Here is a 10,789-nt window from a genome sequence, read left to right as displayed (position 1 = left end):
GAACGATCTACAATATTTTACATATTTATTTCACTATTTGATCTGATGAATATTACATTATTTAAATATTACAATTTAATACTTATTTACACAAATTTTAAGCAGCATGTTTCTTTTTCCAGTGTTTTTTATCCACTGATGTTGTACTTTAACTTTTTGAAATAAGCCCCACCCACTCTGACATCACCATGACGCAATAACTCTCTTAGATTTGCATTTTATAATAAGAGACAGGATGTAATTGAAGCACTTTGTGTGTAAAGACTTTAACAAGTTTTATTCTGTAAATTCCTTAAGAATGAAAGGCTTATACAGATTTGTGTGTGTGTGTGTGTGTGTGTGTGTCTCAGGCGTGTCTGGCTCGGCTGTGTGTGTGCAGCCCGTGCTGTGCCATGGGTAATGTATCACTTTAATCCTACCTGATATCAGACATTATGGATAAGGATGTGAGGCGAGGTCTTCTTAATGTCAGTCAGTCACGGTTCTGGTTCTGGTTCTGGTTCCATGTGCAGGTCGTATGGTGGGATTTAAAGAAGATCACTACATGCTGCGTCAGTCCTTACTGAGCTCGGACCACCTGGACACGCCGATGGTTCGGACCGGGCCGCCCAAGAGCACGGACGTGGTGCGCTGGAAAGTGAAGGACAACGTGCACCGCGCACCGAACCACCCTCAGAACCAGATCCAACCCAACCCCAAAGAAATCAGTGAGACCCTCACACTAATATCGCTCTTAACGGCAGCGTTACCGCACAACATGCGTTCTCCCTTAGACCGGATAAATTACCCAAAATGCTTAGCGACGTTTACTGACCCAGCTGGACTTTCTGTCATCTATAAGCTTTAGCTAAAGTCACATGAGCCCCACCGAAAACTTTGCAGCAGGAAGTGAAATGTTTTTAAAGTTTAAATTAAAAAAAAAAGTTAAATAATTCATGTTTTATAAAGATGTCATTGTGTCATTGCTGGCTACGGTTAGCTGAGTAAAGAAACGTCAGATATTGTAGAATGGTAAGAAGTTTTGCCGTAATTTCTTAAGTATGCCTTGTTTATTTATTTTCCTCTTTTTTAGTCGACTTCCCTCTCTCACTGCGGCTCCACAGACCGTTTTCTGATGAACTTTCGCGTCCTGAATCTCGCAACACTGAGGTCCTCAGACAGGAAGTGGAGGAGAATGTGAGTCACCTGATCAGCAGCACATTCATCTTAAAAATCCTCCATAATCTCAAAACACCTTTCTATTACCCAGTAATAGAAATATTTGTTTTTGTTTTCATTAATGCTGTAATGTTTTAGTGAGTTTAATGGCCTCTGTGTGGGTTTTTTTTTTCAGCTTAATAACGTTTTCAGGCAAATTCCCGGCACTCACTCGGTGCAGAAAACCAGATTCAGGTGAGATCTCCAAGGAGAGCGTCTTAAGGTGGTCTTAAAGTTGAAAAAGATGAAATAATGCAAAAATATGTAAAAATAAAAAGTGAAAATGTTCAGCTGATGTTAGTGTTACTGCATCATAAAATACCAGAGCCAATCGGGATCCGGGATGCAAATGATGCTCTGACAGTCTGGACCTGCCATGGGAAAAAGTGTTTTTTTCTTCTTCTGTATAAATATATATATATATTAAGAGTTTTTCTTTTCCACAGGATTCAGAGAAATGCAGGAAAGAGGTAAGGTTATAAATCTGAAGTCCTGTAACGGTCCTGTAACGGTTTATTATAAATATCCTGAGCTACACTCAGACCTGTTTGCACTTCTTTAGGCAGAACAACACAATCGTGGACACTGTCCTCTCAGCTCCTCGCTCCACCTACAGAGACATTGCTAACCTGACCGATAAACAGGTGCAGGCTGGGAACTTCAGCAACATGAGAGTAGTTCCTGGATACTACACCGTGGCCACGGACAGAGGTCAGCCCCTAAAGAGGGAATGACGTCAGGTTGAGAACATGTGAAGTCTAAATTCCGGTTAAAAATCTGAATGTGTTCTGCGCTTGTGTCTCAGAGGCGACAGGGGCCGTGGAGCTGCAGGAGGGCGTGGAGTCTGTGGACGTTCGGGTTCCACTCTTCATCAAAGATGAGGATGATGATAAGAAACAGCTGCTGGTGGAGGCCATCGACGTTCCGGAGGGAATCGCCACCATTGGAAAACGTTACGTCAACATCACAGTGATTAAAGAACATGGTGAGACTCGCTGGTCCGCTTCCTCTTGAACTCCTGAAAAGATCCTGCAATGGAATTTGTGTTTCTTTAACGGTTTCTTCGTTAATTTGTGCCTTTTTGTTAGATCAGAGGAAACTTTCTTGGTCACTGTTTTTAAATGTAGATTTGTTAAGTGTTTGCGTGTGTGTGTGTGTGTGTGTGTGTGTGTGTGTGCAGCTAAGAGCATTCTGACCTTCCTTCAGCCCTCATACACCTTCGCTCGGCAAGACGGTGTAGCTAACATCCCGATTAGCCGCGACATTATTGAGGACGGTCGCACTCAGGTTACCTACAGCACGCGTGACCTCACCGCCAAGGACAAGAAGGTAAGGTCAAGGTTTAGGTTCATGTACATAAACCTGATGTATTCTGTGATTGTTGTGTAAACCAATAACGTTGTTATGTTTTTGCCCCTCAGGACTACATCTCAGTGGATGGAGAACTGACGTACCTGCCTGGAGAAACACAGAAGAACGTTCCTGTGAAGCTGATGGAGCTCGGGGAAGGAGACACCCTGTTGGAAAAACAGCCCAAACAGTTTGTGATGGATCTGAGTAACCCGCGTCAGGGCGCTAAACTCGGGAAATACCCACGGACCACCATCAACATCGCTGACAAGCCAGGTGAAGCTCAGACACATGACACAGTATGGGCCACTACAGAACGACATACCACATAATTAACATAATTTAAATAAATTAAATGCAGAAGATGTGATCATGTATGGAGAGTAAATCCACATATGCATAAATAAAAATCAGAGTCAGATATGAATCTGGTTTAAGTGGGAGAACTTCTTCCAAGCTAGCATGAAAACTAATTAATCTTAGTTAAATAAAGTCCTAGCAGAACTGGTGATAGAAATCATTTGGTTTGGTGAAGTTTCCTGTGAGGAGAAATGTGTTAAGAGACTGGTGAGGGGAAAAAAAGTTGCTATGGTGTAAGAATAATAAAACACTTGGGGACCTGCTGTTCAAGAAAAATCATCAGCTATGTAACTTCACCCCAAATGTAGATTCTTTTTCTACAACAGTATTTCCAATTCTGTTTTTTTCTTTACGTATCTAAGTGATTGAACAATTAGGTGTGGTAGAAACAAAGCAAGATTCAGAAACTAGTCCTGAGCTGTGCTATAAAGGTTCAGTAGGTACAGATGTACGTTACAAACATCAGAACTAACTGGAGCACATTCTTCTGTTAAAGTTACAAACATGAAGAATTTATTTATTAAACCAAGTCATGAGGTTAGCCCAGAACTGTTATCTGGATGTGCCTGGCTCTCCAGGCTGGTCACCCATATGACTGACCATGTTAATATTAATCCGAAAATTATTTACTGTCCCTGTGTGTTAGATCCCAGTGTGATCATGTTCAAGAACAGCACTCAGAACTTCAACATATCTGATGCGCTCTACACCGTCCCTGTGATTCGCACCCAGGGGCTGGAAAATCCTTCTACTGTTAACTGGCGCACCGTGAACTCCCCCCGCATCCACCACTCCGGCCTGGTCAAGTTCGCCCCGGGAGAGATGGAAAAGAACATTGTGATCGACTCTCGTACACAGCAGATTTCCTCCAAACCAGAAAGCTTCCAGCTGGAGCTGTATGAGCCGAGCACTAATAGCCTCGTCCGAGACAGGAAGACCACCTTGGTCAACATCGTTGATCCCAGAGGTGAGAAAACCCCCCAAAAATTTGAATCTTCTGACTCAGTGACGCAGTCCTATAGTCGAGTCCTGAGCTCCACCACACATGAAATCCATCTCTGTGTTATTACACTTGACTGAATGCAACCTGACCTCGCCAATTGCTAGGAACTGCTAATAGGTTCTCTGTGTTTCTGTTTTTTTGTTTTCTGGAATAGGAGATAACATCTCTAAAATGTCAACTGTTCCAAATAAAGCCTCATCTCCCACTGGACGAATCTCTGCTCCAACTAACATTGAAGCTACAGCTACAGGGCCCAAAAAGATCAGCCTTAACTGGAACCCTCAGTCTGGAGCCAAAGGTTATAAGGTAAAATGCACATATTCACATGTAGCACTTAGTAAGCGTTAAAGGTAAATACAGTATATAGATGACCTCCAACCACACATTCATGATTTTCTTTATTTCCAGGTAAAGTACTGGATCTATGGAGACCCTGAAGCAGACGCTCAGGTGATGGACGTTAAAAACACTCATGCTGAACTGACGAATCTCTACCCGTACTGCGATTATGAGATGCGTGTGTGTTCATACAATGCTCAGGGAGATGGGGACTACAGTGACATCGTGCAGTGCCAGACTCTTGAGGATGGTGCGTTACTCGGTCAAATAAACCAATAAAAATCTGTTATCACTGGATAGCACTGGGATCATGCTAACTGGTCACTTTTATTCAAATCACTTTAACTGTATACATTTCTGGGAAAGTTACCCAAGTCTGATAGCAGTCTGGTCCAGGTGTGTTTTGGAATGCGGGAGATTATAAAGGTGAAATGTTCATGTGACTGTCCTAAAATCATTGTTCTAATTTTCCTTCCCTGCTTGCTGTCTTTTTTTGTGCAGTCCCAAGTGAACCAGGTCGCCTGGCTTTCAATGTCATTGGTCCAACTGTCACTCAGCTGAGTTGGGCAGAACCAGCAGAGCCCAACGGTGTGATCACGGCGTATGAGGTTGTCTACACACCCATCAATGAGGACAGCAGTAAGTGGCAGGATTCATATGGTGCTTATGAAAAAAAAATCAAAACACTAGGATGTTCTTCTGCACCTGTATACACCTGCGTCTCAGATTCTGACTTTATTTAATCCAGAACCCATTGGACCTGATAAGAAGGTGAAGATTGACAACCCCAAGAAGCGCATGCTGCTTATTGAGAATCTGCAGCCCTCACAGACTTACTGCTACAAAGTGCGCGCTAGCAACAAGGTGGGATGGGGACCGTACAGAGACGCCACCATCAATCTGGCAACACAACCTCACAGACCCATGTCCAGTAAGTCTTTTAGGAGAGCTGTGTGATTTGAATATTTACCATAAACCCCTGGAGTAGTCTGGACCTTACTGTGTTATACCCTAGCTAGTCTGAATATCTTTCTCAATGTGTCTGTGTTTTACCCATCAGTTCCCATTATTCCTGACATTCCCATTGTGGATGCAGAGGCAGGAGATGAGTATGACAGCTTTCTCATGTACAGTAATGAAGTTCTTCGTTCTCCCACCGCCAGCACCAGACCCAGCGTGTCTGAGTACTCTGAAGGTGAGCAAACAACCTGCTGGCTGGATGCTTTCATGCTCTCGTTGGTATTCAATCATTGTTAGCATCCCTGTGTCTACTGTCCACATCAAATATTTAAATATTGGATTTCATACTTTTTACACAAGAGTAACACTGATTGAATAAGGACCCTCTGCTTCATTACTGCACCTCTGAATCATTTTAAATGCGCTCTTTACCTGCCTTCACCATCACCATGCTCTGTTAAACCATCTGTTGCAGGATGATGTGCTAGCATCATCACCAGTAGAAATTTTTAAATACTTCATAAATCTAGAATTTGAAAATTGGCTATAATCATGTACAACATATTGAAAATATTTAATGATATTTTTTATTTATTTATTTTTGTTCCATTGCAAGAGTATCTGGGTTCATTTGAGTCCATAAAGTTTTGGGCTCTGCAACTAAATAAGTAATACCTACTTTGCATCAAGCTCTTAATACAAGCTTCCTCTTCTTCTCTCTCAGTTGCTTTGCTTGAATATAGTCACTAACCATAGCTAGCCTACCTACCTGTCCTCCATGCTCTGCTTGCTTCCCCCCACATGAACACTGAAGGCAAGCGGTGGAAGCACGTTAAGCTAGTGGGATCAGACCTGGATCTTCGTACGGTGTCCTGGAAACTTCCTGCTGATGTCATCCCCACCCGAAGCACAAGCCCTTCAGGAAGTGATGACCTGCTCGCCCCTGCTCATTCCCAGACCCCTCATCCAAGTGGCTATTTCCAGAACCCTCTACATGGTGGCTGTTTTGAGAGCTCTGTGCAAGGTGGCCATTCCCAGAACCTTCCACAAGGTGAAGATCTCAACATGTCCCCTGCTAGACCGCATGCCAGCATACCCCTACCCCTGCCGCCAGTCTGCTGCCATGCTATTCAATCTATGTGAAACCTGTTCTGGATTGCTAGCTTGTCTCACAATGCTGCTGCCATGCTTTGGGTCGGTGTGAAGCAGAAAACTCTAGGTTGAACTACCTTCTGCAACACATAGCTGGTGAGCAATTGAGAATGCAGATGATGACTGTAATGGCTTACACCTGAAAGAATCTGCTAATACAGTCACTAGTCATACTAGTCATAAGCCCTGCTCCTGCTACAGCTGTCCTCGGAGAAAGAAGGTTCTTCTAATCTACAGCACTATGGAAACTGTCTCTTTCATATGACAGAGAGAACAGTCAAACATTTCTGGGCAACTGTTTTGAAGTCTGATCACTACCCAGTAAAAGCTGGATATTCATCCTACCTTCCTAATACTAATTCTAGTTTGTTCTCATCTCTGTTTCTACAGACCAGGTCATAAATGGAAAGTGGGATCAAGGGTTCTTGTTCCCAGGTGGAAGTGGCTCCTTGTCACGCAACATCAGCACTTCTTCAACCAGCTATAGCCTCTCACCTCGCCCGGGTGGGGCCAACCAGTCAATGGAGTCCACTATGACTTACATAACCAGCAAAGGTGTGACCATGTCTGGACTTTTTATTGTTAATTTATAAAGCTGGATACTGAAAGCAATCTTTCTTCATAAATTAGTTAGTTATGAGTTTAAGCATTCAAAGTTTGCAAGATTAGGATGGGAAATTACTGGGTGGGGTCACATTTCACAAGAAAGATAATGCAGTAAGAGTTTTTAGCCTTAGCAAATTAACATAACAGGAAGTAACTGTTTGGTATTATAATTGCCTTTCAGGAGGATCTATGCCTCGCAGGCATGACATCCAGATGGAGGACGTGATCTTGAGAAAACGGTCCGAAAACAGAACTTATTATGATAACGACGGTGTGAGAGACTCCATCGTGATGAGTGACTTGACTGGAGGATTCTCTGACATTCTGAGTAAGTAGATAGTCTAAGTGTGTGTTTATTTGTGGATCCATGCTTCAGCTCAAAGGCATTGTTCCATTTTTAAAGTAATGGCTGCCAATTATTACAGCTTTTGGCAGGAATCTCTGGTTACCTCTCGCTCAAACTCTCACTGACTCCTGCTGTAACATTCGCTCTGCTCTGCTATGTCTCTCCTCCATGCATTGCCATGCCTGTCTGTCACTGTCCTACCCCATCCTGCTCTGCACTTCCCTGCCATGGCCTGTGGTGGCGCACTTTTAGGCGGTTCTAGCTTCAGCCAGACTACAACTACCGGTTACAGCCTCAACTCCCACGTTCACAATCGCTCAGATGACATCAGTGAAGCTCTGCAGAACCTGGACAGGGTTCTCCAGGGTGAGTCGATATGGAAGCAACCAATCAAACTGAGGAGTCCAAACCTAGCAGCAGAACCTCCTCTTTGGATTGGTTGATAATTGCAATCCCAGGAGCCATAAGAACCCAGTGCTGTGTAATATTTGCAGCTCTTAGACCTGGAATAGCTGGACTAGCTCTGGAGTTCTTTGAGGTGTTTTTATATAATTCAGTAATTCTGTGCAGTGGCTAATTAACAAACATAAACCAGATGTTAGAAAATGTCCTAGTTAAGCAGATGCCTTGCTTAGTCATTTCAAGCTTCTATCATGCTGTTGCTACACACAGCCCTGAAGCGAAATGTTTATTAAGGGTTGTGTGTTACCCCCAGACACCCGGCTGCCACGTGGGGTCCCTGAAACCCCAAGCAGGCTGGTGTTTTCAGCTCTGGGCCCCACAGCACTGAAGGTCAGCTGGCAGGAACCCCACTGTGAAAAGCCAATATTAGGATACTGTGTGCTCTACCAGCTTCTCAGTGGAGGTCAGTAACAATGTTGAACTTTGACAAGATTTTTTTTTTTTTTTTGCAGAATGCTATATATGTATTGTAATTTTATCCCTGTAGGTGAAATGAAGCGCATGGACATCACTAACCCAGCGCAGAACTCCGTGGTGGTTCAGGAGCTTCTGCCCAACCAGTCCTACCTGTTCAAGGTGAAAGCTCAAAGTCAGGAAGGCTGGGGTCCTGAGAGAGAGGGAGTCATCACTATCGAGTCTGCTGTCGACCCCAAGAGCCCCCTCAGCCCTGTGCCAGGTTAAAAAGACTGCACATTTACAATGTTGTTTAACAACAACTACAAATACATCCATATTGCAGACCTTCTTACCCTACTTGCTGGTGTCCTCAGGTTCTTCATTCACGCTGAGCACACCCAGTGCTCCAGGTCCACTGGTGTTCACCGCTTTAAGTCCAGAGACTCTCCAGCTCAGCTGGGATAAACCACGAAAACCCAACGGCGAGATCCTGGGCTATGTGGTCACGTGTGAACAGCTGCATGGTGGAGGTCAGGGTCTCACTACACTTTCCCTCAGGTCACAATGAGGTCACACTCACAAAAATTATTATAAATATACTTCAGTAGTTTTAGCGAAAAAAATTGTGATGAATCTCTCATTTCTGCTAAGGCAGGTAAAGTCTATAAAGACTATATAAAGAAAATAATTTGGGGGAAACGAGAGACCAGAAACTAGATATTGTCAGTTACCAGAATTTTTTGCTTTTTAATTTAAACAGTTTTAAGATGATATTTGACAGAGTCGTGTTCTTCGTGCAGGAGACCAGCGCTCCTTCCAGCTCAGTGGGAACTCGGACACGTCTCTGACCGTTTCTGATCTGAGCGAAAACGTGCCGTATAAATTTAAAGTCCAGGCTCAGACCACGCAGGGCTTCGGTCCGGAGAGAGAGGGCATCATCACCATCGAGTCTCAGGATGGTACGACACACACACACACACACATATGCACAACTTGTTATCGTGTAACATATTATAAAATGTACCATGTAATACAGCCGTCTCTCCGTCTCTGTCTGTCTCAAGGCTCTATGGGTCAGTACGGCAGTCAGTCTGTGATGAGGAGAGAGGTGTTTAATTTGCCATCGCAGAGCACGTCACAGACAACACACACCATGTTCACTGAACCCTTCATCACCTCAGGTGACCCATCTCTCTCTCTCTCTCTCTCTGTATTTATCTATAGGGAGTAGTTATAACACAACTTTACTGCTTATGTGTCACTCAACACTTTAAAGGGAACCTTGTATCCAAAAATACACTTTTAAATCACTTCTAGGCATTTAGATGGGTTTAACGTGTGTATGTGTGTGTGTGTGTGTGCGCGCACACAACAAATAAAAAAAGAGAAGCCCTGTGTTTTGTCCTTTTTCCTTAAGTGTATTAGTTGGCTTTAAACAAGCCAATTACATTTCCCCCTCTGACATGAAAAGGAAGAGAACCCCCCCGCCCGCCCCCCGCCTTGTTGCTCTGCTGTGCTGTTCTCCCAAGGGCCGTGGTTCACACACACACACACACACACACACACACACATATATATATGGGATCTGGGATATTTAAATAAAGACTGAGAATTTAGCAGACTAGATTTTAATTGTTGCTGATGTGTGTGTGTGTGTCTTCTTTCAGATGGTATGATGATGTCGAGCAGACAGGTCACTCAGCACACGGAGATAAGCGGCAGTGTCACACGTCAGGTGGAGATGGTGCAGAGAGGCGTGACGTCCACCGTCACCAAGAAACAATATTATGAAGCCTGAACACGGAGATGATACGACCCTGGTGTGTTTAGTGTACACACACACACACACACACACACCACAGCCGTTAGTGTGTAAGCTGCAGAAGCCGTACGTGTGTGCGGGCGACGTGAAAATTCTGCAGCATTACACACACACACACACCGAACCATGAACCGCGCGCTCAGGTGCTGTGAGATCATTCTCACCCAAACAGCACACAGAATAAACATTAAGTCATCTTTAATAAACTAATCTCATTAATAAATGATCAGAGGTTAAATATTAAGTCAAAATAAGTTATTAAATTATGTGGAATAATATCTTTAAATAACAAGTAACTTCACACAGCACTTCAACTTTTTCTACAACTTTCACTTCAGTGCTTCTGTAAACAGGTCAAATACACTGATCGGAGCTTTTTACAACAAACAAACAGGATCACTTTTAAAGTCCAGAACTTTTATTGAATGTTTTATTGTACGCCTGCACTTAAACACAATCTCAGTTATCTGGAAAGTTGTTATTTTTTTAGTTTTATTATTTACTTTATGTCATGTACGAATATAATGAATAATAAGTAATACTTTTTAAGCCAACTTTGCCAACAAAAAGATTTTCACACAGAAAACTTCAGAATTACAAAAACAGAAGAGGCCCATTTAATTGTACGGCCCAATCAGAGACCTCAAGTTCATCACGTGAATATTTTCATTTAGGAGGAGAAAAGGCTGCTGTTCAACATTCTCCTAATAAAAAAGGACTTTTTTTTTTTTTAAAAAAAAGCTTATTTATATGAGTCAGTCAAATTAGAAAATAAAAAAATAAGTTTTTAAAAAAC

General features: G+C 43.0%; 1 protein-coding gene across 2 annotated transcripts in view; it reads left to right on the top strand.

Moving 5' to 3' along the window:
* Positions 1-10,195, top strand: part of itgb4 (integrin, beta 4) — a 21,523-nt gene extending 11,328 nt beyond the window's left edge. Inside the window, exons 19-42 of one of the 2 annotated variants that reach the window (XM_053503693.1) lie at positions 351-396; positions 513-707; positions 1,073-1,176; positions 1,334-1,392; positions 1,644-1,667; positions 1,760-1,908; positions 2,003-2,182; positions 2,378-2,526; positions 2,619-2,823; positions 3,554-3,874; positions 4,065-4,216; positions 4,319-4,499; positions 4,751-4,888; positions 4,998-5,180; positions 5,310-5,444; positions 6,752-6,916; positions 7,149-7,295; positions 7,566-7,679; positions 8,029-8,178; positions 8,263-8,451; positions 8,546-8,701; positions 8,972-9,130; positions 9,236-9,352; positions 9,839-10,195. In XM_053503693.1, coding sequence (XP_053359668.1) covers positions 351-396; positions 513-707; positions 1,073-1,176; positions 1,334-1,392; positions 1,644-1,667; positions 1,760-1,908; positions 2,003-2,182; positions 2,378-2,526; positions 2,619-2,823; positions 3,554-3,874; positions 4,065-4,216; positions 4,319-4,499; positions 4,751-4,888; positions 4,998-5,180; positions 5,310-5,444; positions 6,752-6,916; positions 7,149-7,295; positions 7,566-7,679; positions 8,029-8,178; positions 8,263-8,451; positions 8,546-8,701; positions 8,972-9,130; positions 9,236-9,352; positions 9,839-9,969 — 3,549 coding nt within the window. In that variant the 3' untranslated portion in view covers positions 9,970-10,195. The remainder of the gene's footprint in view (positions 1-350; positions 397-512; positions 708-1,072; positions 1,177-1,333; positions 1,393-1,643; positions 1,668-1,759; positions 1,909-2,002; positions 2,183-2,377; positions 2,527-2,618; positions 2,824-3,553; positions 3,875-4,064; positions 4,217-4,318; positions 4,500-4,750; positions 4,889-4,997; positions 5,181-5,309; positions 5,445-6,751; positions 6,917-7,148; positions 7,296-7,565; positions 7,680-8,028; positions 8,179-8,262; positions 8,452-8,545; positions 8,702-8,971; positions 9,131-9,235; positions 9,353-9,838) is intronic. The other variant, XM_053503694.1, reaches the window with a different exon arrangement.
* The last annotated feature ends 594 nt before the right edge of the window (positions 10,196-10,789 follow it).

The sequence above is a fragment of the Clarias gariepinus genome, chromosome 9 (assembly GCF_024256425.1).
Source record: "Clarias gariepinus isolate MV-2021 ecotype Netherlands chromosome 9, CGAR_prim_01v2, whole genome shotgun sequence".
Lineage (NCBI taxonomy): Eukaryota > Metazoa > Chordata > Actinopteri > Siluriformes > Clariidae > Clarias > Clarias gariepinus.
Note: the sequence above shows the minus strand (reverse complement) of the source record. Positions and strands in the feature narration are given on the sequence as shown.